This window comes from Zootoca vivipara, chromosome 3 (genome assembly GCF_963506605.1).
Source record: "Zootoca vivipara chromosome 3, rZooViv1.1, whole genome shotgun sequence".
In the NCBI taxonomy this organism is placed as follows: domain Eukaryota; kingdom Metazoa; phylum Chordata; class Lepidosauria; order Squamata; family Lacertidae; genus Zootoca; species Zootoca vivipara.
This window is the reverse complement of record NC_083278.1, coordinates 58,195,043-58,221,266: the sequence shown is the minus strand read 5'-3', so window position 1 is coordinate 58,221,266 and position 26,224 is coordinate 58,195,043. Positions and strand designations below refer to the sequence as shown.

The 26,224-nt window shown below is 42.2% G+C and overlaps 2 protein-coding genes and 1 long non-coding RNA gene across 5 annotated transcripts in view; 2 read left to right on the top strand and 1 right to left on the bottom strand.

The window, feature by feature from the left end:
* Positions 1 to 10,494, top strand: part of HBS1L (HBS1 like translational GTPase) — a 46,788-nt gene extending 36,294 nt beyond the window's left edge. For 2 of the 3 annotated variants that reach the window (XM_035108926.2, XM_035108925.2), the window contains 5 exons: positions 172 to 276; positions 2,363 to 2,453; positions 4,278 to 4,386; positions 5,625 to 5,725; positions 6,969 to 7,119. In XM_035108926.2, coding sequence (XP_034964817.1) covers positions 172 to 276; positions 2,363 to 2,453; positions 4,278 to 4,386; positions 5,625 to 5,725; positions 6,969 to 7,119 — 557 coding nt within the window. Of the gene's footprint in view, positions 1 to 171; positions 277 to 2,362; positions 2,454 to 4,277; positions 4,387 to 5,624; positions 5,726 to 6,968; positions 7,120 to 9,855 lie in introns of those variants that run through there. The other variant, XM_035108924.2, reaches the window with a different exon arrangement.
* On the bottom strand, positions 136 to 12,583 carry LOC132591897 (uncharacterized). Its single transcript, XR_009557342.1, has 2 exons — positions 12,494 to 12,583; positions 136 to 489 (listed from the first exon to the last, which is right to left on the bottom strand). It is a non-coding gene; the product is annotated as an uncharacterized LOC132591897 (long non-coding RNA).
* A 162-nt stretch (positions 12,584 to 12,745) lies between these two features.
* ALDH8A1 (aldehyde dehydrogenase 8 family member A1) lies at positions 12,746 to 22,299 on the top strand. Its single transcript, XM_035108928.2, has 7 exons — positions 12,746 to 12,883; positions 15,276 to 15,423; positions 16,075 to 16,230; positions 17,720 to 17,869; positions 18,083 to 18,339; positions 18,758 to 18,919; positions 21,332 to 22,299. Exons 1-7 carry the CDS (start codon positions 12,746 to 12,748, stop codon positions 21,794 to 21,796), a joined length of 1,476 nt encoding a protein of 491 aa, XP_034964819.1. The 3' UTR covers positions 21,797 to 22,299.
* Positions 22,300 to 26,224: the final 3,925 nt, after the last annotated feature.

The following is a 26,224-nucleotide window of genomic DNA, read 5'->3' as shown; positions in this document are numbered from 1 at the left end:
CAAGTTTGAGACTTGTTTTATTGATAAAAATCAAAGACTCGCTTTGCATTACATTGTAAAATCAATTGTGCAACTATTGTTATCTTTATCAAAAATTGCATCTCTGGTGGTGCAACCTCCAAAGAAGTTGCATGGTACTTTTGCTTTCTCCAACCAACGTTTTTGTTGCAGATCAAGGATCAGGATTTTGTGTGACTGGTAAAATTGAAGCAGGATATGTTCAAGTTGGAGATCGACTGCTAGTGATGCCTCCTAATGAAACTTGCACTGTAAAAGGTATAGTATACAGGCTGATGGATGATCTCCCTTTGGGTCACACTGCAGGCAGCTTTAGAGTATGTTAATCTACACTGTCGTATGTGAAAACCTCAAAGAAAATTGGGTGATTCCTCCTGCTGAACTGTGAATGTTGCTTGAGAACAGCTTTCCTCCTGGAGGTCCAGAGAGCCGCTGTGTCCAAGAGCACTTTTGCAGCAGCTGCATGCCTTCCTGGATAAAGCAGAAATGATTAGCTGCCATGGTGACGTCAATATTGGATTACTGCACCACTCTTACATTTATTGAAGCCTGTTTTCTCTGTCCGCCCCTGCATCTTCACTGGCTTCCACTTGGGGTGGGGGTTAGAACCAAGATACTGAATGACATACTTCTACAAAAACCTGTTCACTATTGTCATCATTTTAGAGGTATTGCACCACATCCTGCTGCCTTCTGATTGAATGTGGCTGGTGGCAATGGAAGGCACCCAGTTGCAACACCCAGTTGTGCAATTCCCTATCTAGATATATTTCATTCACTTTGCCTCAATTGAATGTAAGGTGGTAGTCTCTCCCCCCCCCCCCAAATCAAGCTTTTCATTTGGCTGGAGCCTTTATGCTCTTCTTGGTTGTTTTAACCGACCCAGTTTTATCCTCACTCCTTGCAGCTGTTTCAATTGTTGCTCTTTGATTTTATTAGTAAGATATTGTTACTGGATATTTTGTAATTTTTATTGTGGGTTGTGTGTTTATATACACATTTTTAAAGTTTAAAACTTTCTTAGGTTGAAAGGTCGTATGGAAGTACCTACTTAAATAATTTGCATTCTTTCAGTTATTAGAATGAAACAATAATATAGCTGCTGTCATGTTACTGTTGAACTTTCTACTAATAGCTGATCTAGTAAGAATGCCATAGACAGGGAGGGAGAGAAAGTGATATAGAGATTTCTCTAAGCAGACTTTTTCAGACTGTAATACTTCAACATTTGTGAGAAAATAATCCTAGTAGTCAGGATTCAGTTTATTTCATTTAACATTATTTTTAAATAGGATTGCTACTTAAAATATTCTTTACAGAAGTTACATTCCAAAGCAATATTAATTTCCATTAGAATTAGCTGAGTCAGTGTGTATGTGTGTATAGCTGGACTGCATTCCACGCTTACACTTTATTGGTTTTCACAACTTGCAGAATATTTTTTATTGTAGATTAAACTGAACAATTATACTGTTTTAATGGACAAAGCATTATTATTATTAGTTTGGGTTTACTTTATGTATATCCCAAATATGAGGCGATAACTTTGTAAACTCAAGCATTAAATTAATATGACAGTACATGTATAGTGCTTTTATACTGACCAAACTGCGGAAAGCAGTGGAAGACAGGAGTGCCTGGTGTGCTCTGGTCCATGGGGTCACGAAGAGTTGGACACGACTAAATGACTAAACAACAACATAGTGCTTTTCCTGAAAGTTTAGTACTTTCAGATCAAGTACAGCATTTCCAGGACACTTTTTCCAAAATTGCCTCCTTTTTCCAGTTATGGTTTCCAACAATCATATAAATGCTTCAAAGCCCTAGATGTTTGTGCATTTAGCCATCAGCATATAAGTGCAGGAATTCTTCAGGAACTCATACATATGATTTAGTACAGTGTTTAGTGTGCTTCATAGCACACCCATTTGTTTCACCATTATGTCGAAAGCAAACAAAAACTCATTTGGTGAAAAATGAAAGCAGGTACGACCGAGATATTTAAAAGTTTGCGGACAGGGTGCTTGTACAGTAAATAATAAATTCCTTCTTAAATTCTTGTGCAGTCATACTTTCAAAATTGTGACACCTGTGCAGTGTGACAGGCATATAGCTCAACACTGACTTGCAGAAAACTCACTCAAGTAAGGCAAGGTGACTTTAGATGATGGTAGTTCCCGAGAAAGGCTGTCTGTGGTTTTAGTCAACAGCTTTTACTATCACCTCATTCATACTGAAAACTGATGAGTCGTGGTTGATGCAGCAGAACTGGCAAAAACAGAGCTGTTTGTAGCAGTTAAACCAAGGTAGTTCACTGTTTAGTTCTGGTTTTACTCATTTCTAGGAATTGCCCTACATGATGAACCAGTGGATTGGGCTGCAGCAGGAGATCACGTTATTCTCACTTTGACTGGCATGGATATCATCAAAATCAAGTGAGTACACAAAAGACTTTGCCTAAGCAACGGTTTATATTTAACATGAAGCTTTCTAACCGTTGCAGTTGATAATCAGTGGTTTACCGGTTGAGGAGGGAGAGTGTGAGAGGCTTGCTACCTGGATAACAAGAGCACTGCAGATCACCTAGCCTACATGCAAGTGACGATGTGAAACTGGCAGTGGTCTTGATCACAGTCAGGCAATTGTTGGGTAAAAAAATTTAATAAGGGGCCAGGCATAAAGATTTGTTGGTATATTCATCTGGAGTTTTGGAAGGCAAAAGAGTTATCAAATAGATTGCTTACCACATTGGGTTTTATTTTTTTCAAAAAATCTTTACTGCTACTGAACAACAGTTATTTTAACACTACTAATACACTTGGTACTGTAAGGAACAGAAACAGTACAAGGTGACTGCTGTTTGACTGAGATAGACCAGTCAAAGGGTGACAAAAGAAGATGGGGCTAAAAAAAGAAGCAGAAAACGGTTAAATTTGGCAGAAAGTATCGAAGAGGCTATGAAGGAAGAGTTAGCTCTTGTCTTCTTCCAAATAAATACATGTAGGGGGAAGAAACAAGAGCTAAAAGTGGCACTCTACATTAAGGTACTAATCTCCATAAAATCAAGCACCATTGGAGTTTATTATGCAGAGCAATACTGGAGTCAACATACTGTACTAAAGGAATCTTAACTGGTTAATTCAGTTTGGTGGTGCTGGGTATGTGTGAAGGAGAGAAGCAGGAGAATGGGTCACTTGATTATTAACAATATTTAATAGCATGATCCTAACCACATTTACTCAGGAGAAAACCCTTTTGATTTCAGTGGGTCTTACTCCCAGATAAATGGGGTTAGGATTGCACCCTCAGAGATGCTCTGTACTTGTTACCAATTAGTAGAATGAATGACTGAATCTATATTACAGTGGTACCTCTACTTACGAATTTAATGCGTTCCAAACGCATATTCGTAAGTCGAAAAAATTTGTAAGTCGAATCCCATAGGAATGCATTGGGAGAAAAAATTCGTAAGTCGAAGCAACCCTATCTAAAAATTCGTAAGTAGAATAAATCCTATCTAAACCGCATCCAAGATGGCGGACGGAGCTCCATTTGTAAACATTCTTAAGTAGAGTTATTCGTAAGTAGAGGTACCACTGCATTTGACTTAAAAGATGGAGATGAGAAAATAAAGAGATTTAGTGATTTTGACGTGGGTGGTCATTGTTCATATTAGTCATGATGGACTAAGTAGCTAGAGAGAGGGGAAAGGAGCTGCTGAAAGCTCTCTCAGTAAGTCATAATTCTGCCCGACTTATAATGTTGTGAACAAATAGCACCACCTTCCTCTGCACATCACACTAAAAGTTACTTGGAGAACCAATAACAAACTGCTACTCTGTGCTTTGTTTTATGTATGTGGAATTTTGTAGAGCATTTGGGACAATATGGTAGAAAGCAATGTGCTACCCAAACATACATAAAATAACCACTTTCATACCTCCTCCTGCCTAACAGAATGTGTGTGCACTTTAGAATAGCTAGCAATCCCCAAACAGTAATAAATGCATGACTTCTAGGGTACCTGTTGGTAGCACTGCTGCTGCCAATCCTATCAAGCCCAACTGAGGGCAAACCTCACCCTGGCACAGTCTGGACACACAAATAGGATTGGCCACTTTGGGAAGGCCAAAGGATGACAGTGGGAATTGATGCAGTCTCCATGTTAGTTTGTCATCTATAAGCATGCCTCTTGGTGTTACCACATTAAAAACTCGAATGCACATAGCCTGATTTGTTTCTTCAAATCTCTCTTCCAGTGTTGCGTGCATGTTTTGTTGCCCCAAGGAACCTATTAAAGCTTGCACACGTTTCAGAGCTCGGATCCTCATCTTCAATATTGAAGTTCCTATCACCAAAGGATTCCCTGTAAGTGTGGCACTGTCTTTGTTTTCTGAAGACCTTACGTTCTGTGTTTTAGCATTTTATCAGTCATGCATGTGCCTGCTTTTTAATCAGATTCATTCTGTATGTACTGCACAATGGTGTGCACACATCCTAAAGCAGAGAATACATCTTGAAATTATGCTGCTCTTGGAGAAGATTGGCTGTATTCATTACAGTGGTATTTTGAAGGTTCAAAATCATGGGTTAAGGTAGTAGGCAAAAGCACTACTTGAGACTGAGAGACAGAAAGATGGCCTGATGTGGACTGCACAATTAAATCAAGAGACAGTTTTGGTTAACGTTGTAAGGAGTTAATAAGAAAAGCCTCTTGGATCAAGTCAAATATCCATCTAGTCCAGAACTCTGGGTGGTAGCCAAAAAAGTATTTACATTAGTGCAAGGATTTCTGGCTGTGCATCAGAACTCCCCTCCACTCACCCCATGCACCCCCTAAATGTATTCTGGGAGATCTTTCAATGCTCCAGAGTAGATTTGGGGAGGGCAGCGACCAATGGGAAGAAGAGAAGAAAGGCAAGTTGTGTTTGCACACAGAGATCATTTAGCAAATGGAACTGCTTTGTTTCATACTGTGCTCTGTTCTCACAATGCACAATCAGGTAGCCATAGGAAGCCCACATGCAGAGCCTGAACACTCTCCCATACCTGTAATTCCCAGCAATAATTATTCAGAGGCATACGACCTCCAGCAATGGAGGTAGAACCTAGCTGTCATAGTTAGTAGCCATTCATTGGCTTTTAAAGCCATCCAAGTTGGTGGCAATCACTATCTCTTGTGGGAGCAAATTCCATAGTTTAACTGTGTGCTGTGTGACAAGGTACTTCCCTTTGTCCTGAATCGTCCAACGTTCATCTTCATTAGATAATTTGATGAGGGAGAAAAACTTTCCCCTATCCACCTTCTTCGCACCATGCATACATAGTTTTATATGTCTCTGTCCTCTCCTTCTCCCTTGTTTACCTTTTCTCTAAACTAAAAAGCCTCAAATGTTGTAACCCTTCCTCTTAGAGGTCAGCTGCTCCAACCCCTTGAGTATTCTGCTTAGCCTTTTCTCTGAACCTTTCCCAGCTATTCGTGCAAAATCTTTTCTCTTGTAGTTTGCAAAATGCATTTATAGAAGCGTTTTGGTCCTGTTCACGTTCTGTCATCTGCTGAAAATAGTTTTAAGACTGTTATGAATTAAAACAAACTCTTGTTTCAGGTGCTTTTACATTTTCAAACTGCAAGTGAGCCTGCCACTATTAGGAGGTTATTGAGTGTGCTTCACAAGAGTACAGGTGAAGTCACAAAGAAAAAGCCTAAGTAAGTATTTTAAGAGGAAATTTTGGTGAAAAATACGTTGCATAGCAAATCCAACTCGAATTTCTATCATGTTAAGCCTAGTGGAAATGGGGAGAGAGATAATCAGATTGGCAGATAAAATGCAAATAGTTGATCTTGCATATAGATCTCAAAGTATTCTGAAACAAACTTAAATATGTTGCTAAGGTTGTTCTGAGCATGTCGTTAGTTTTAGAGAGAGAGGTGCTTGAAGTACCTTTCTTGGTTTTATATTCTCTCTGCTTGTATCATATTCCTGTCCAAATTGCCTTTTCTAATTCTGTGTATGAGATTCCATCTTGTGGAAGTGCCAACAAGAGATTTTGAAAGTACCAACACTGGAACTTTTTCAGGTTGCTTGAACTCCATCGGGCTTATAATTAATTAAAAATGATCCCTTGCAAAGGGAGTGGATGCCAGCCAGCATATCTTGCTCTGGTGTAACCATGTGTCTGTACTTTAGCCTTGTGGGATAACACTTGGTTGATATGACTGGGACCTAGGAAAATTCCGTTAGCCTGAACTTTTATTGTGTAATGATGCTATGTCCAGACTATCAGACATGGACTCTGGCCTTAGGGTTGGTGCACCTCTAGGTTATAGTGAAAATCCAGTTCTTTGCCTCCCCACAAGGCAGGTAAATATTAGCATCATAACTGTATGACTTCTTTCCAACTTCCTTATTTTTGCTGTCTCTTGGCTCTTGTAAGATCAGGAAAGCCAGTATTTTACATGTGAATCTTTCTTCTTTGTTTTCCCCAGTCTCTTTCTAAGTAGGCTGGATCCTGAAGGCTTAGGTTCCTCCTACTGTATAAATCAACTCTTCCTCCAACATTCTCATTCCTCCTTTCCCACAATAAAGTCCAGGGCATGTGGAGAAGATGGTTTGTTTAATGTGCTAGTAGCCCCCTTTTTGCTTAAATTTCTGTACTTGTGCTACAAGCCACAAAACCATTATTTTTAAAATAAAATTATTTTATGAATTAAAAAACACAGCTGTGCTCACAGTGTGATCACTCCTGTCTTTTTGAAGCAAGCCCTGAAGTAAGCTCAGTAATTCTAACCAATGCAATCTTGTCTGCAGTGAGCATTTGTCTCCAGTAAATATTCCCTAGTTAGTATTACTAATTCCCCAAAATGTGTGTTTTTCGTGAACACATGCGTACAGGCACAATAATAGATCCAATAGCAATGTATGTGAACTGTTGCTCTTTTTCCCTTACAGGTGTCTGACTAAAGGACAGAATGCTTTAGTAGAACTGCAAACACAAAGGCCTGTTGCTCTGGAACTTTATAAAGACTTCAAAGAACTTGGAAGGTTCATGTTACGCTACAGCGGCTCCACCATAGCTGCAGGAGTTGTCACGGAGGTATAGCATGTGTCTGTATGTATGCTTTATAACAGGCATCCCCAAACTTCGGCCCTCCAGATGTTTTGGACTACAATTCCCATCATCCCTGACCACTGGTCCTGTTAGCTAGGGATCATGGGAGTTGTAGGCCAAAACATCTGGAGGGCCGCAGTTTGGGGATGCCTGCTTTATAATGACAGGTTATGAAGTGGTATATTCTTTGCTTTGAGGTTACAGCCACTTGTTTAAAAAAATCACCCACAATGAAGTACAGACTACTTGAATAGCTAATCAGGCTTGAAAATGAGACTCTCTTATTACACATTTTTAAGGAAATAAACAACCACCACTTAGGAATATTAGCACTTTTTTCATCTCCCAGGCCACAATCTTTGTAAACACTTTTCTGTCCAGGTCTCAATTCTCATAGAAGCATAGAATCATAGAATTGCATAGTTGTAAGTGACCCCAAGGGTCATCTAGTCCAACCTCTTGCAATGCAGGAATCTCAGCTAAAGCATCTATAGCAGATGGCCATCCAACCTTTGCTTAAAGCTTCCAATGAAAGAGAGGCCACAACCTTCCTAAGGAGACTGTTCCACAATCTAACAGCTCTTACTGTCACAAAGTTGTTCCTGGTAGTTAAGTCAAAATCTCCTTGAATGCATTGGTATGGTTCTACCCTCCAGAGCAGTAGAAAATAAGCTTGCTCTATCTTCCACGTGACAGCCCTTTGGGTATTCTAAGATGGCAATCATATCTTGCCTTCCTTATTTTTCCTTGGTGATTTGCACTTTTCTTATGCTATCCTTTAATTAGCTGACCGTGGGTTTTTTCCCCCTTGATGGAGGCGGTTTAGCCCAGCATTGTGCCTACTTTGATTAGGGTTTAGGAATAAGAGGCTTGGTCATCCCAGTCCTCAATAGGTTGGGCATCAGGTTCTCACAAGATGGTCTGTCTCAGAATATTAGATGGTGGATCAGCTGCTTGTTGTAATGCAGAAAGTGGCAGCATAGAATCATAGAGTTGGAAGAGACCACAAGGGCCATCCAGCATTTCAGTTCCCTTAATCCACAGCATGTCACTTGAGAGGTACATGTTTGAGTAGCCTGATTCGGCCTTATCTGCCCATCCAAACTTCTTAGAAGGTACAATGTGAAGAAAGGCAAAGTTGTGCTTTTAGTTCAGAGGAGACTGCTGTGTGAAAATGCATACTGCTTAAAAGCCATTATTGGCTGTGGTATATGTAAGCATTAAAAAAAAAATTGTATTTCAGATATGCCAAGTAGGTAATGTGATGAATTGTCTATGCAGTTGAGTGGCACAACTTTTCTTGAGGCAGGGTGGCACAAGAGTCATCTTCCTGAACGAAAATTGTGAAGGTTTTGCATGTGCAGTTTTTAAAGCTTACAGTTGGGCAGCATTTTAGCTAACTGCAGAAACGGCTTCATGGAATGATGTGTCAGTGCACTTTCAAAGAGCTGTGCTTGCAGCTCTTCACTCATTTATGTGCTTAGTCACATCCCAAGCTCAACATGGCTAGAAGAAGGTAGCCCTTGTGCGACATACCCCATTGCTCTGACACAAGTCCCAATTAATAGAAGAAGAGCCATGCTGGATCCGACCAATGGTCCACCCAGTCCAACATCTTGTTCTTAGGTCATAAAGGCAACACACACAAACCACCAAAAATATATATAAAAAAATCCTTCCAGTAGCACCTTAGAGACCAACTAAGTTTGTCATAGGTATGAGCTCATACCTATGACAAACTTAGTTGGTCTCTAAGGTGCTACTGGAAGGATTTTTTGAGCTCATACCTATGACAAACTTAGTTGGTCTCTAAGGTGCTACTGGAAGGATTTTTTGAGCTCATACCTATGACAAACTTAGTTGGTCTCTAAGGTGCTACTGGAAGGATTTTTCTCATTTTGTTTTGACTACGTCAGACCAAACCTGCTACCTACCTGAAACCACCTACAATTCACTAGCGTGCACAAACACAGACTCAGTTACAGTTCAGTGGAATACTGCCTCTGAACCCAGAGGTTTTATTTAGTCTACGATGGCTTATATCTATTGATAAAAACCAGTTTTTTAAAAATGTGTCAGATCTTAATTTAAAGCCATCTGAGCCCATTACAACTTGTGACAACAGAGCCTGTAAACTATGTAATATGTGAAAAACACTTTTGTTTGTTCTGGATCTCTCGTTTCTCCACACCATGTATAATCTCATCAACCTCTATCATATCTCCCGCTCAGTTGCCATTCTTTTCCAAAGTTCCAAACACATCAGTATTTTGTTAGGGAACCTAGCAGTGATCTTAGGCAGAGAGGTCCTTCTGAGTTCTTTCACAAAAGGTTAAGCGCCAAACTAGATGTGATGATGGGGGATCTGTGTTTGGGTCACCAAATGTCTCTTTGCTTGATTGTTTAAAAGCAGGTTGTGAGGGCAAGAGATTTTGCATTGGAGCTGTGCTGCTAGGAGAGGGTTGTGTGTGTGTGTGTGTGTGTTTAAAACGAATCTTTCCTCTATGCCATTTCCCCAATATAAAATCCCTCTCTCTTCCTCTTCTTACTACTCCCCACTCCTGCTGTTAGTTGTGAAAGGTAAAAAACAACAACAACTGGTTAGTTTGTGTGCTGGCCCTGCCCAGTAACACCTTCAAAACTGGTTCCAGGTCTTTGCATTTGTACATTTTCAATAAATGCCAATGTCTTCTCTGAAAATTGTCAATTCTTTTATTTATTTTTTAGATAAAAGAATAATGACTGTGCCAGAACTTCTGCAATCCAACCAAATGAAATCATATCTCCAAATAGGCTTATTTGATGAATCCAGTTATATCAGTGGAAGGAACAAAGGCAATTAATTACCTTTCTAAGAGGAGGAGATGAAATACCAGCTGTTCTTCAAACATTTTGAAGCTGTCCTTGCTGCAAAACAGTATGCCAATAGGGAAATACACGTTGCACTTTTTACTGCACAAGTTCCACTCTATTTCCCATTTAAACCATCATTGGTAGCTCTAGAGGACCTTTATGAAAAGTTTATCAGAATGATGTGTTAAAGGACAATGATTCATCATGGGGGGAAAGCATGTTACTTCCAGCCTTAAACTTTGTTTACAATTTATTTTTGGGTGGGAGGTGCTGCTTACCTGCTGCACATTATTTCATAAATTAATTCAATTGGGCTATAGTGTTCCAGATTTTATACAAATACATTTTCAAATAACCCTGTTTCCTTCTGTTTCAGAAACCATTATTAACCATTAATTTCTTTCTGTTCCAATTTAATTTAAAACTTATTTGTATAGCCCTAGTTAGTCCAATAATGGCTATTTTTATTTTTTAGATTGTAGAAGAATAAAGTAGCTTGGCCTGAGCATAATATTTGTTTCTGTTCATGTTGTCTTGTATAAATAAAATCTTGGCACAAGGGGTACAGTTGGTTATGAGGGGCAGTAAACAAGACCCCTTGTCAAATGACGTGAACTTTTAAAGACATAGGTGCATACCAGCAGATAACACCTAAGTCTGAAGGTGTATAAGCACTCTGCACATCTCAGAACACCCAAGAAGTCTACAGGGGAGGTTTACCAAATCAGACTGGAAATACAAATATAATGACATATCAAAGGCTCACCTCCCCCTATGACTATTTATGATTCTTTCAGCCCGATCTTGACTTCCAACATGGCGGATTTCCAAATTAAAAATGTTACACAATTCCTACATAGATTCCAGGAAACTGGGTCAGTCTATATTTTGTTGTTGTAGTTAGTGATCATAACTGTATTTGGGGATAGCAATTCTGCCCCTATACTCTGCCTCATCAGATCGGCAGTGGCTCTGGAACTGATTCAGAACAGAACTTCTCCTCCCCATATCCCCCTTGTGCACACCCACATCTGCTCTGGAGGTTTGAGGGAACAGAAAGAGGAGCGGGGGAATGCAGCGGAATGAAAGGTGGAGAAGGTTTTGTCGTGAAGATGGAAGTCCTTGCTCAAATGGGATAACTTGGTGGGATGCAGCCCTGAGGATCACCATTACATTAAATCAATCTCACTCTTCATGTTGGAGTAACATCTGAAGAGTTGCTCAGTGTGTACATTTTTACATGCATTTCCTCCTGGCTCCCTTTATTTCACTTCCCATGTCATACACCAGCAAATCTAGTTAAATAAATATAATCTTCATAGGATTTTTTAAAAGGCCAAAGCACTGGTAGGGAGCCTTCCAAACTGTGTGTCATGACACATTAGTGTATCAGCTGCAGTGTGTAGGTGTGTCACATGAACGCTTCCTGCGCTCCTCCTAGGGCTGGGAAGGGGTTAGTTTAACCTCCAGTTTGATAGTACAGTGGTACCTCAGATGAAGAACTTAATTCGTTCTGGAGGTCCGTTCTTAACCTGAGGTACCACTTTAGCTAATGGGGCCTCCTGCTGCCACCGTGCCACCTTCTGTTCTCATCCTGAAGCAAAGTTCTTAACCCGAGGTACTATTTCTGGGTTACCAGAGTCTGTAACCTGAAGCGTCTGTAACCCGAGGTACCACTGTAAAGCTGAATTACTCTGTCACAAAATTGTGCATGTCTAGAAAGTGTGGCACCAACATGAAAAGTTTGGAAAGCTCTGGTGTAATGTATCATACTTGAAGTTTCATGAAGCTATATAATGTCCAGTTCTGATGAGCTATGTAAGTGTGCTACATAAACTATTCCATCTTCAGCCCAGATGATTTCTTGGAGAGGGAGTGGTATTGAGACAATGGAATCACTTCATCCTTTGAAATTTTACTGAACTTTTAGAGGAAAGCTTGCAGTTTCTTAAAGAAGAACCTGATAGCTTATCATGCAAGTCAAGAGGGAGGGAGATGGTTTCAGGGCCACTGAAAGATCGATCGTATAATTTCCATGTGCATTCAATGCACATAATTCCCAGTCTTTCTTATTTGGAGGTCATAGCATGCTGGATTGCATTACAGTTGTTGTTTTAGTCTATTTTGGATTCTTAATTGTGCAGACAGCTTAAAATGCAATACATCTGCACAATTTTAACTGAGCAACAGCTAATATACCTGCTTCTAGAGGTAAGTGAAAAACCACTTACAGTCATCTAAATCTCTTTGGTACTAGCCTTAAGCCTATGAATGAAGATGAATTAATAAATTTAAAGGGAAAGTTGTGCATGCTTAATATATACCATATAACAATTATCAACCTATACTTCCTATGCCTGTTTCCTCCTCTCATGTTAACCTCCTCTCATGTTCATATTTGAAGTCTCTCCACTGAATCAATCATGTCTTTCTTGTAGGGAGGCATTTGGATTTTTTCCACGTATAGGCTATTTTATGCAAAGTTGTACCAATACCTGTTTCACATACTCACCGCCACATGTACGTGGTAAAATCCTGTGTGGGCATCATAATCTGGAAAACAAACAAGTGAATTGGGCATTATCATAGGCATATGTCCATGGTACTAGCATTGTCTGAAGAGAAATGGAAATTTCCCATTCAGGGATCCAGTTAATGAAACTAAAGGGAGGGAGGAGCTCCGGCTTACAAGCATAAATCAATAGATGTGCACTATGAACTGAAAGCTCACTGAAAGTACTCAGATCATGCCAACGGAGTCACAATGGCCGGCTCAAAGACTCACTTGGTTTTGGAGAACTATATAGGGGGGCAATTTATTCCTTGCTCCTCATATTTAGATTCCTATGACCCATCTACAGGAGAAGTTTATTGCAAGGTGCCAGACAGTGGCAGAGAGGAGGTGAGTTCCTGCATAGATTCAACTCCTTTTTTCATGATGACAGGGTAATTGCCTGGACAGTTAACAAAAATGGTTTGCAACTGATTTTGTTTGTTTAACTTTTCCCCAGTATAAAACTGAAATTGCCTTATTTTTGTATTATGCTTCTAAATATTTGCATAGAATGTCTGTCTGGCATTGGTTAATGGTATTGGTTTGAAGCTTTAAAATCTTTGAATCAAAACTCTTTTCTACTAGTTGAAGCCCTTGATGTTCCTCCCCAAGTTTAATGTGCTTTCCCTTGAAGTTTTTTTTCTTTTTCATGATGAGCTGTTTCTCAAACTGGAAAGATGGAAGTGTATCCAATGACAAGGTGAACTGAGAAGGCAATGAATTGCTTGTTACAAGGCTGTGTTCATGGCCTCTTACACCTAATGCATTGTGTGCCTTATTCCTTAAGGCTTTAAAACGAACCGAGTTAAATCAAAATCTCTATTTCTAATGACTGAAGTTGCAAAAAACAAACCCACATATATGTTTTTGCAGTTTCACCTCAACCTTCAGCATTGCCAGTCTATCAAATATTTGCTGAGCACTGATAAGTAATGGTTAAAGTGTAACTAGCTGGGTTTGCTAAAGTTTAAACTTGCCCCCTGAAGCTTTGTGCTTGCCTAGTTTGCTTCTGTATGTAAACAGAAGGGGTGATTTTATATTTGATTAAGTATGTTTAGAGAAATCCTTCGAGTAGCCACTTGCATTCCCCACGGCTGTGTCCTCCAGATGTGTGTGCACATATATAGATGGAGATAGAAATGGAGGTGTTTGTGTACTCCTTAGGAAAAACTTGCACTGGGCTCCATTTTTATTCCAGGCTTGGTAACTACTGTGGAGCACTCTTGTAATCCTAGCTGTAACATCTAAGAGCATTCCTCATGCGGATCAGGGCCCCCACTTTCTGCATTTCCCTGCCAGCGACAGTCAGTGATAAGACTGGGAAAATGCACAACCTGCTGGCTTCTGTCTGTGTGATGACGTCCTAAACCAAGGATGAGGATCCTGTGATTCCCCAGATGATGATAGAGACCAGCTCCTATGAACTCTAACCATTGGCCAGGCTGGACTGAGACTTCATGGTAGTTGGTGTTCAACAACATCTGGAAGATAACATTTTCTCACCCAAACAGGGTTGGTGAGAATTTGACAACAGCTTTTGGCAAAAGTGTAAACTTAACTTTTAGATGACTGTTCAGACCGGCCTGCTGCTTTTTCAGCGCTGGTGTTTTTCATCCAATCCCCTGGGTCATTCAGTGCTCCTCATATCCATTGAGACCAGATAGGTCTCTGTTGTTCCTGGCTGCTGCTTAGCACAGGAGTTGCTAATCTTTTGGGGCCCATAAGCACATTTGCAAACTGGAGAAACAGCTGGTTTCTTGCTATTACCCTTAAAACGAAAGCTCAACAGTGCCACCTAATGTAATAAATTGGAAGATGACATACAAACGGAAGAGTAATGTTCCTAGACAGGGCTAACACAGCCTTCTCCAACTTTGGGTCCCCAGTTTACAAGTCCCATCATTCCCAGCCAGCATGGCCAATGTTTGAGGATGGTGCAAGTTACAGACCCAACAACATTTGTAGATCTAACATTAGGCAAGTCAAGTGATAGTCTTGTCAATAGCTTAATTTCTGTTTCTAAAGAAGAAGTGCCTGTCTCACAGCTGCCCAGAAGATAAGTCTAATATTATTATTATGGCTCTCAACAAAGATAGAGCACAATACACACTAAAAGCTTCCCTGAACAGTTGTGATAACTGCTGATTCTGAACACTACTACATGGCTGATGGCTGTGGTTGATCTAAGCAGCTAAGAAGCAAACTATATATGCTCCAGAGTAAGGATGCAATATCTGTGGTCCTCATGTTGTTGGACTCTAACTCCCATCATCCATGGCCATGGGCCATGCTAGCTGGGACTCATAGAAGTTGAAGCACAACATCTGAAAGGCCACTCATTTACACCCCTGCTCTAGTCTAGAGCCTATTTTTAATACTTATGAATTATCCTCATGTATTCCTACTGTTGTTTTCTACTTGGAATGGTGCCCTGGCTTGAACTGAGTCATGGAAAGGGTGATACAATAAATACATAGGAAGCTGCCTTATGCAGAGTCAAATGATTGGACCTCCTAGCTCAGTATTGTCTATACTGACTGACTGGGTTCCAAACTGGAGTCCCTCCCAGCCCTACCTGGAGATGCCAAGGAGTGAACTTGGGACCTTCTACATGCAAAACAGGTGCTTTTCCACGAAGCAATGGCCTTCCACCCCTTTCTTCATAATTTCTGTTAACATACACTGTGTTTTGGTTTTGCTGAATACCACCTGAACTGCAGCCATTCATTGTCTTTTTAAGGTGGAGGCAGCTGTCAATGCTGCCCAAAATGCTTTCCCAGGCTGGTCGGCCAAAAGCCCCCAGGAAAGGTCAAAAATATTGAGCAAGTTGGCAGACCTTATTGAAGAAGATCTGGAGTCATTTGCTCAAGCAGAATCAAAGGATCAAGGTAAAGACTGAAGCCTATTTGGGCTGTGCTTCCAAGTGGTGATGGGGTGAAGGAAATGGTGTTCTCTTTGAGTTTTCGCCTTCCTACTTGCCCTTCATTTTGCATAATTGATATGTAATACTTGCATGCCTCATCAAGTACAAGCGCATGTGCATGCTTCTCTGCACATTTTTGTAAACTGCATGCAAGTTGTGGTTACAGTGGGGTGGGGGCAGCAGCTGTCATGTATGGCCTGATATTTTTGTGGATCTTCAAGATGACTTGGGGAATTGACTTGGCTTGAAATTTGTATTCACAACGAGCAGGGACAGGGAACTGCCAGCCTGTGGGGCCTTCTCATCTGATCCACAGCCCCCCACCTTACCCTTCCCCAATCACAGCAGTTAAGCATGGCCTCCTTAAATGCTGCTTAGGACAAAGAGACCAGAGAAAGGTGGTCTCTGGGGCCACATCCTCTAGCTTTCTCTGGATTTACCCGTAACACATCAACCTCTGTTCTTTTGCTGTGTGTTGTTTTGTTGTTGTTGTTGTTGTTGTGGCCCTTTTTCTCCTGCCCCTGAGCAGCAGCTATGAAAGCTGGACAATTAATTATCATTCCTTGCTTAAATAACATAAGTGTGGTGGTAATTGTCAACTGGCTCTCTGTTTCAGGGAAAACCATTACGTTTGCTAGAACGGTGGACATCCCCCGATCTGTATACAATTTTCGTTTCTTTTCGTCGTCCATCCTTCACCAGACAGCAGAATGTACACAGATGGACCATGTGGGCTGTATGCATTATACTGAGAGAACACCTGTGGGAATTGGTAAGGCCTATTATGGAGTGCTCACTTGCGACCTTGACACCTTCGTTAGGATCTATTGAGGCTGAGCCCACTCCAGAATTTACCACCCCAAACGTTAACAAGGACAACATGAGGAAGGGCCATAGCTCAATGGTCTGAATAAAGTTATTTCAGATAGCTTAACAAAATAACTAAATCACATTCCAATCTACATATGCCCCGGAATATGTCTACAATTTCCATCCCTTGTTTCTTTGTTTTTACAGTTTTGGACACCATAGATTTTACAACAAAACACAACATCCCCTAACCTTCAATGGATTAAGGGTATTAATGTTTTGTAAATGGGAAGAGCAAATAAATTTCCCATTTTAAATACAAGCCCTTAAACCCACATTCTGATAAAATGTAACCTACTGTACTTTAATTCTATCGTTTTGTAAAATGTGCTTTCTGTTTATGGAATTCCACAGATATGCCACTAGGTGTCACAATTTTACTTCAGAATTTTAAAATATTGTTGCTGCTGCTGCTGCTACTGCTACTACTACTGTACTATGCCTCAACAAGGTGTTCTCAGCATTATACCTCAACATCCTGGAGTATTAGCCTGCTCCTTCCTATGCAAGCCTTGTGGACTCCAGTATACTCAAAATATTAACTTTTGCTGGATCAATATTTCAAATCTAAGGAAACATTCGGTGTATTTAAGCATTTGCAAGCAACAACGAAAGGTTTAGCTTTCTGTAAGGACTCAGTGATTTCCCTCCAACAGTTTAGGAGGTACCGAAGCACACAAAGCAAGTATGCCATAAATAGACATCGGCAAATGTTTCAATCTCAGCTATTGCCACTCTGCACTAGTCAGTAATTGATATTTAACTCTCAATCTTCAAATCTGTACTGCCCTATAAAGTTTGTTTAGTGTGAGCATATGGGTTAGCCTCTCGTTGCTAAAATGGTCTGGTCTTGGAGTTCATAATGCTTCTTGCTTACCTTGGATGGAGGACAGAGAGGGGTGTAGCCTACTGCACGAAGGCAAGAATCACACTGCTCTGCCAAGGTAGGATGGCTCAGTCGGTGGAGCATGGGACTCTTAATCTCAGGGTCATGGGTTTCAGCCCCACCTTGGGCAAAAGATGCCTGCAGGGGGTTGAACTAGATAACCCTCGTGGTCCCTTCCAGCTCTACAATTCTATGATTCTAAACACACTTTTCCTTCTGGCCCCACCCACCACAGCCATGTGTTCTCTGGATAGTTGCGCAGAAGGAAATATGGCCCTCTGGCTGAAAATTTTTGCCCTCTCCCAACACAGATGAATATTTCCTCTGTAGGCTAGCAGCTGGAATGTGTCCTTGAGGGCAGAGTAGAATGAAAAACAGTTGAAGCACATGCAGTGTTGCCATGCTGGGTTTGGGGGAAATCTCAACTTTTGTCAAAATGTCAAGACTCCCATTTAAAACCAATTTATTTCATTTGTCTCCTTAAAAAATAACCATCAAAATAAAGCTGGCTTAATTAGTCCTTGGAATTTGCCACTTTACTTGCTGACCTGGAAAATTGCGCCGGCTATTGCGTGTGGAAACACTGTCATTGCCAAACCCAGTGAGATGACATCTGCCACTGCTTGGATGATGTGCAAACTTCTCAATAAAGCAGGTAATTCCCCAAATGATGTATTAGTATAGGGGTGTCATATTTTCTGTAAATCAATCTGTAAAGTGTCAACACAGTAATATAACAGTTGACGCATTTGCATCCCAATGTGTACCGTATATATTGCTATAGGATGCAGGATGGTCTTTAAAGCAGCGTGCTACCAAGTTTACAAAGAGAAAGAGTGTTGCTGTTTTATTTCTTTCTACATGCAAGGTATTCCTCCAGGTGTGGTGAACATCATATTTGGGAGTGGCCCGAAAGCTGGAGACGCTCTAGTTTCCCATCCTCAGGTGTCATTGATTTCCTTCACGGGAAGCACTCTCACTGGCCAGCGCATCATTGAAAGGAGTGCTCCGTATTGCAAGAAGCTCTCTCTGGAGCTTGGAGGCAAAAATCCAGCTATCATCTTTGAGGATGCCAACTTAGATGAATGTGTTCCTACTACTGTAAGATCCAGCTTTGCGAATCAGGTATGGAAAATGGGCAACTCCCTGTCTCTTTTTATACTAAGTTAATTGCTTTGCTTTTGAAACTCCAAAAATGTACATGTCCTCCCTAACAGAATTTTATCCTGAGGGGGTAATGGGGCAGTGTTGGGAAATGGGGCAGTAAGTAACTACACCTACTTTTATGAACAGCTAGGATCTAGAATCAATCTATATTGAAACAGAAGACAAGTACAGTATATATGAATCTGGATTAAGACAAATCACATTTTTGCACTACAGTCTGATTAGTATGTGCACATCCAAAGTCAGTCTTCAAGTCTTTTATTTTACATATCTTGTAAGAATCATTCATTCATATATATATATGTGGAAATTCACAATAATGATCATCCCTGACCGATGTTTTTTCTTCCCTCCTGCCTCTCCATCCTATTATTAGGGTGAAATATGTCTCTGCACCAGCAGAATCTTTGTTCAGAGAAACATTTGCAATGAATTCTTGAGAAGGTTTGTGGAAGCTGTCAAAAAGTGGAAAGTTGGAAACCCCTCAGATCCCACAATTGACCAGGGAGCACTGATAAGTAAAGAACATTTAGCAAAGGTAAAGAAAAAGAAAAACCGAGGTTGATTATTTGTGATCAAATAAAGTGCTGTTTTTCTTTCTGGCTTGAGAAGAAAGGACCTTAGGACATGAAGAGAGTGCTTTTTTCTCACCTCACTGTCATTTTGGGATGGGGAACAGGGCAAAACTTTTAGCTGATTTTGAGGCCCAGTATACCTTTCAAAATTTAAGCACTACTGTTGTTAGAATTGCATGTATTGTCCAGGTGACAAGGAATTAAAAATGTTGCTTCCTCTTGTAAGCTTGTTTTCCAAACAGGTTGACAGCAGGATTGAAAATAATATTTCCGATTTCCAAGAGCCAATATCAACGTTTAATGCTCCAAGGGTTTCCCCAGCATTGATTACTATCAACATTATTCGTTAAGTGCCTGAAATCCCTAAGGCTACAGCTCTCTTCAGGTGTTACCAAACAACATCTGCAAACAGCTGCAATGCAAATGAGTGCACTAGCTCCATGCCCTTCTAACACATGGAAGGTGACACTCTGACTCAGGGAGCCTTTTGTGTCTTTGGGGGCCCCTTGCATAACTGGGATTCTGACGCAAGAGCTTCAAGTTTTGGACTACCACCTTCCACAACTTTAGTAGGCGATAGAGGGAGGTGGAGCTAGGAAGCTTCTCCGAAAGCTGTACTGCCCCCCGCCTCATGTGCTTGCTGTTGACATTTAGCAATGCCTGTGAAGTACAAATCAATTGGAAAAAGTCCCATATTTGGATTAGACTGGATTACTGCAATGGACTCTATGCAGGGCTTCCCTTGGGCCTGGTCCAGAAGCTCTACCTAGTGCAGAACACAGTGACTAGGGTGCTGGTGGGGGCAGCGGACCAGCAGCATGTGACACATTGGCTAAAGCACCTGCTCTGGTTTCCCATATGCTGCCTGGCCAGGTTCAAGGGCCTTGTGTTTCCCTGGACATCTTGAGTCCAGGCTGTTCTAAGCACTGCTTGAGCCCTTATACCCCAGCCCAATCACTGGAGCCCGGAGGTGCGCTGTTAGTTGTCCCCCTGACTGGCCTCAACCAGATGTCAGGGGCATTTAGTGTCAGTGATCCCGTGCTGTGGAACCATCTTCCAGCAGAGATTTGGCAGGCATCCTCACTGAAGACTTTTTTTTTTTTTACACCGAAAGGACGTCAGAGCTGTTGAAACCTTTCACAACTACTACATTATGCTTTTAAGGTCTTCTAAAAGCATTTTTGTGTGTGTGTGTGTGTGGACTCAGGGCCGGTCCTAGGGCTTTTTGCGCCCTAGGCAAAAATACCTTCTGGCGCCCCCTGGGCGCATGCGTCGTGACGCACGCGTCATGATGCATGCATAACACCGCTGATGCCCCTGCGTCCCCTCCATTGGCGGGAGGAGCGCGGGCCAAGGGGGGAGCTCGGTGCCCTCCCGCCTGTGGAGGGGACGCTTTGAGCTCTTCAGTGGCGACGGCAGCAGCACCCATAGCTGAAGGCTTCAGCTGCGGCCGCTGCCGCCGCTTGCTCGCTGCAGCCGCTGGGGAGCTCACAGCGTCCCCTCCGTGGGCGGGAGGGCGCTGAGCTCTCCTTTTGGCTCGCACTCCTCCCGCCTAGGGGGGGACGCTATGAGCTCCTCAGCAAGCGAGCGAACGGGTGGCGGCGGCAGCGCCCATAGCTGAAGGCTTCAGCTGCGGGCGCTTGCCGCTGCTGCTGCTGCCACCACTTGCTCGCTGCAGCCACCGCTGGGAGGCTCTCGGCGTCCCCTCCATAGGCAGGAGGGCGCTGAGCTCTCCTTTTGGCTCGCGCTCCTCCCGCCTATGGAGGGGACGCTGTGAGCTCCTCGGCGAGCGGGCAGGCAGTGTTGGCGGCAGCAGCGCCCATAGCTGAAGGCTTTGGCTGCAGGCGCTTGCCGCCACTACCGCTGCTGCTCGCTCGCTGCGGCCGCCACCGCTGGGGAGCTCTCAGCGTCCCCTCCATAGGCGGGGGGCGCTGAGCTCTCCTTTTGGCTCGCGCTCCTCCCGCCTGTGGAGGGGACGCTGGGGTTCTCAGCGGCAGCAGCAGCGCCCATAGCTGAAGCCTTCAGCTACAGGCGCTGCCACCGCCACCGCTCGCTCGCTGCAGCCGCTGAGGAGCTCATGGCGTCCCATCCATGGGCGGGAGGAGCATGAGCACGGGCTTTGGGAGGGCGGTGGTGGCGCGGGGGTTTTGTGGGGCAGGCTCGCCAGCGTCCCCTCCATTTTCGCGCCCTAGGCAATTGCCTAGTCTGCCTAAATGGACGCATCGGCCCTGTGTGCACTGCCCTGATATTTTATAAGGGTGCTCTAGAAATACTTTTATACCTATAAATAAATAAAATATTTCTGTAGCCAGTTTGTGGATAATTGGAAATTGCAACCCTTTCCCAAAATGATTTGTTGCTGTTGCTCCCAATAGGTAAAGAACCACATCAAAAAAGCAGAATCTGAAGGGGGTAAAATTCTCTGTGGAGAGGGGATCGATACTTTGACTCTTCCAACAAGAAACTGGGATGGGTATTTCATGCTTCCGACGGTCATTACTGAAATTGCCGATGACTCAAGTTGCATGCAGGACGAGATCTTTGGCCCTGTAACCTGCGTCACAGTGTTTGACACGGAAGAGGAAGTGATCAGGAGAGCGAATGGAGTCAAATATGGACTGGCAGCCACTGTCTGGTCAAGGGATGTGGGGCGGGTTCATCGCGTTGCTAAGAAACTCCAGTGTGGATTGGTATGGACTAACTGTTGGCTTATCAGGGACTTGAATTTGCCCTTTGGTGGCATGAAAGCCTCAGGGGTAGGCAGAGAAGGAGCAAGGGATTCCTATGAGTTTTTCACTGAGGTGAAAACGATTACTATAAAACACACCGAGATGCACTGATGAAAAATATTCCACATCAGAATAAACAAACACGGCAGTTTTTGCTGTGCCTGTCTTTGGAATAGATAAGACATGTTTGCTTATAATGTGCTCTGAAAGGCATTATTTAAACTGTACCTGCATTGATGGTATAAGTTCACTGGCTGAGTCATTTGGTTGGATCAGAAGCTTCACATGGGCAGCTGGAGAACACCTCCAGGGTGCTGCTGCACCCACGGGTGCCATGTTAGCAACTTCTAGCTTACTGAACAGGACCAAAACGACAAATTATTATAACCTTTTCGAATGGAAATTCGAGAAATTATAACCTTATAACCTTTGCAAATGGAAATTCCTTCTGTGAGCTTTAGGAATAGGGAAAACAATGATTGTTTCAGAAATAGCTTCCATTTACATCCATATGAGGGCAGGAGAGTGTGTTGTTTGTTCCCCCTTGTGAATTGCGTAGGTTTAATATATTTTGATGTACTTCAGAAATATATTTCTTCTGTGATGCTTTTTTTTTTAAAAAAAAAACCATTAATAAAATCAATCAAAATGGAACAAACCCATAAAGAAAAAAATATCCATTTTTTTTTAAAATGGAAAAAGGATTAAGTTGGAAGAAACCGTCCAAGTTTTTGAGCTTTGAAGGGTAGAAAACTACCATAGTTTGACTCTTATTTCACTGCCCATGGTGAAATCTTAGTGTTAAATTATGGAGAGTGAAAGGGATTCATTATACTATGAGATGCAGTCTGATAACTGTAAAGATCTTGTAGTTTTCCATTCCTGGGGCAATGGAATTTTTCAAAAACCTCCTTTGCTGCCAGCTGTCCTGTCTGGTGAAAGACATCATGTAGTCATCATGAGGATTTTGTTTAATCATTTTTATGTAAGTCTGAAAAGTCAGCCCATCTGTTAAATCTTACAGATGGAAATCAACTCGGATCTGATTATCCCACTCCTGCTGGTTGACTTTCTCCTGCCCCCAATCGAGACGTGTACGTCATCATGCAGTGATTTTAATTGGCTCTGGCCAGGCTGGGTTGTTGCAGAATTTTCTCAGAGTGATGCTAGCATTTTCTAATACTTACAATCAAGCTAAAAAATCCCCAAAACAAACAACCACTTTCTCCCCAGGACATCACCATCATCATTATTTAAAGACTTAGATTAACAACAGTTGAAGCATGCTTTTTGGGGAAGACAGAGGTGGTTAACATCATGGGTCTGTATTTGTGGCATGTTTGAGAACATTTGATTTTCCAAATTTCACCTAATTGATGTTCAAGACTTTCAGCAAAGCTACACAGAACTGTGATAAATACAAAATGCTAAGCTAGTATCAGTTGTAGCAACCAATCCTTTTGCTTGTACCCCAAATATATAGTCTGAATTCATTGCATAGCATATTAGTGCAGGCGCCTTCCAGATGTTGCGAATTCCATTTTGCATTATCTGTGGCCATTGGCCATACTTACTGGAGCTCACTGGAATTGTAGTCCAAAACATTTGGAGAGCACCAGTTTGGGGAATGCTGTATTGAAATCAACAATCCCTGTGCAAATGTCCAGAGATATGTTTTGTAGTGGTGTGCAGATATTCCTCTTCACACCTCCCCTTGTGCTTGTTGGGGATTTCACTCAGAAGTCACTCCACCCTGCCTCTTGGAGTTTAGAGGTGAAGGCTGCCTCCTCTACATTTTTGGTGTGTGGTTTATCTCAGCTGCAACCAGCCTTACAGCTAACTGGATCCATATGGCAAGCCCTGCCTTTCCAGCCAGGCAGACTGTCTAGAACTCTGAGTATGCCAGTTGTTATTGCACATCCTCCTGCTGAATTCACAGTTCTGTGGCTTATGCAGTGCTTTTTTAAAATTATTATTAAAAAATGTTTAGGGGTACTCTCATTTGGACTCAGGAAAGCCACCATTTTATAGTTCAAATTGGGGGAAATTAATACAGTAAATGGACAAAAGTACAAAGAACATGTATTACCTCATATTACGCAGCTGACAGATCACAATAATTTCCATATGGGCATGAGGTTGTGTACACTAACATCTTTCCAATTCCCCTGTAAAACACCACACATCCACATTCCACACTGCTTCACACATTAAACACTTGCTTACGTCTGAGACTCAGGAAACACGGTGACAGGAAAAGAAGCCGCCATCGGGGGTAGCAATGGAACTGACGATTCACCGTGCTAGAGAAGAATTTTAATTTTTTTAGTTTCTTCTCCCATTAGATTCACAAAATGTTTAGGGGTATGCGTACCCCTGCACCCCCCCAGAAAAAAGCCCTGGGCTTATGCACCCCAGCTATATGGCCCAGTCCAACAGGAAGAGGCATTGCTCACCCCCCCCCAAGCTGGAACATGTTGGAGTGCAGTTCCTGCACTTCTCAGGTGGGCGCCATTGCGGGCCAGCACTCCGCCCACCCACTTCTTGCCTTTCCATATTTCTGAGAAGCCCAAAACATACATTTCAAGTCAAAATGTAAGTCGGCCAGCGTGTGTGAGTCTATACTTTTTAAAAAAGATTTATGACTCCACCTAGCTCCTAGCCACTCTAGCAGCGTTTGGTCAAGCTATGGGGTGGGGCCAGTTTGTATTCCTTTTCTTCAATCCATCTCCTATGTACTGTTGGTTGGCTTTAAGCTTTCGAGCCAGGCCTCTACCATTACACGTGCATGCGTTTGCGTGAGGGCCATTCTGAGCTGCCCTAGCCACCTGCCTGAATCTAAGAGAATGATGGAGGCAGGACCACATTTATTTTCCTGCACTAGAACCAGAGGCAACCCCGAAACCAGCTAGAGAGACAGTTTGCTGTAGTTTTCAGCACCTCTGCAGGTGGTTAACGCAGCTGTTGTCAAACCGGCATCTGTTCAGGGCTGCCCCAAGTCGCCCAGTTGACTTACTGTAGCAACTTCGTGTTGAATTTGGCCACCTATTTTTCATGGGGGGGGGAGCACTGGGAGGAGGGAAAGCAAACACAAGCTGCTGCTGAATGTGCATGCAGAGCTGCAGGCTCCCCCCCCAAATAACCTTGCACCCCTCATTTGTGGGTTCATTTCTGCATCAAGGCAACAAGTGCTGTGCTTCAGTTTCTATCCAAGTTTCACTGAACCCTCGTGATAGAGAGCGAAGACAAAAGTCATTACCTAGTCGTGAGTTAGAAATTAATTTAGGGTGTGAATAAAACTGAAAATTGGGTGTCAATTGAAATTAAATATTATGCAACAGTGAGGATAATGTTGAATCTTCTTTGGCTTAACACCAGTTTCTCAGAAGCCAAACCCTCCAGGATAATGACATTCCTGTGTCTGACTTTCCTGCCTCCTGCTGCTATAAAATTCTTGTTCTGAGTAGCAAAGTTCATTGCCTAACACTTAGTTGAAAATATGATGCACTTTATTTGGCAAGCTCCTTAATGGTGATTAAATTAACATACCACGCAGCCTTCATTTTGCTCTAATGTTTATTTTCCTCTCCCAGCCAAATTAACCGACTGCGGCTTTCATCCTAGGTTGAGCTGTAAGGACAAAATTCCCAACCTTGAGTTTGTCTGCAAAATTTTGAGTTTCTGTTCTAATTCGATCCCCTGCCCATTTCATTTATTTATATTTATTAGTTGTCCCATAAAAACTCTCTAGGCAACACTCAGAGGCTAAAGAACTCTAAACAGTCAACCAAAGAAATAAAACACACACACACACACACACACACACACACACACACACATACCAAGGGCAAAAACCTTTTGAACGGGGCATGGTTCCTTCAAGATTTCTGAAAACCATCAGAAAAAGTTTGAGCTTTTCTCTCTGTCTCAGCACATCTAGGCTGTTGCTATCTTTGGGTGGGATTCAATCCCACAGCGGCAGATTCAGGTTAAATAATTAAAGGTAAGCAAAAACAGGCATTTCCCTCTGCTGTCCTCTTTTCCACACATGAAGCAGCAACCACCAGAGGCTTCAACTGCCTTGTAAAAGCATATCTTTTTGACCAGGCTTTCCCTGACTGAAAAGAGTGGACCCTCTTATCTGTTTTTATGACATCATTCTGTGGTTTCTATGTTGCATTTTTGCATCCTCCCCTTGAGAATTTTAAATGTTAAGCAGTTTAGGAATGCAAATAAACAAATGCATTCTGGAGGATCACGAATAGAAGAGGGGATACTGGGCTAGGGCAGCAGAGTCATTCTAATACTGCTGCTGCTTCTCCTCATGGTTCTCACAGAATAAAATTAGATTGCTTCAGAAGAGAGGGAACTCTTTTGCAATCCATAGTTACTGTTCTCCAGCTAATAATTTTGATGCTCTTTTTTTCCTCCCATGAGCAGCATGGGAAGAGCCTGCCTTTCTTGGCTGAAGTGGATCCCATAAATTCTCAAGCATTATAATGATAAGTCACCACCGACCACTGGGAGACATCTTAGCTC

Coding starts and splice junctions, on each gene's coding strand:
- ALDH8A1 (XM_035108928.2), top strand. CDS start 12,746: ATGGCCGGCTCAAAGACTCACTTGGTTTTGGAGAACTATATAGGGGGG. Junction 15,424..16,074: donor AGCAGAATCAAAGGATCAAG/GTAAAGACTGAA, acceptor TCTCTGTTTCAG/GGAAAACCATTACGTTTGCT. Junction 18,340..18,757: donor GATCCAGCTTTGCGAATCAG/GTATGGAAAATG, acceptor TCCTATTATTAG/GGTGAAATATGTCTCTGCAC.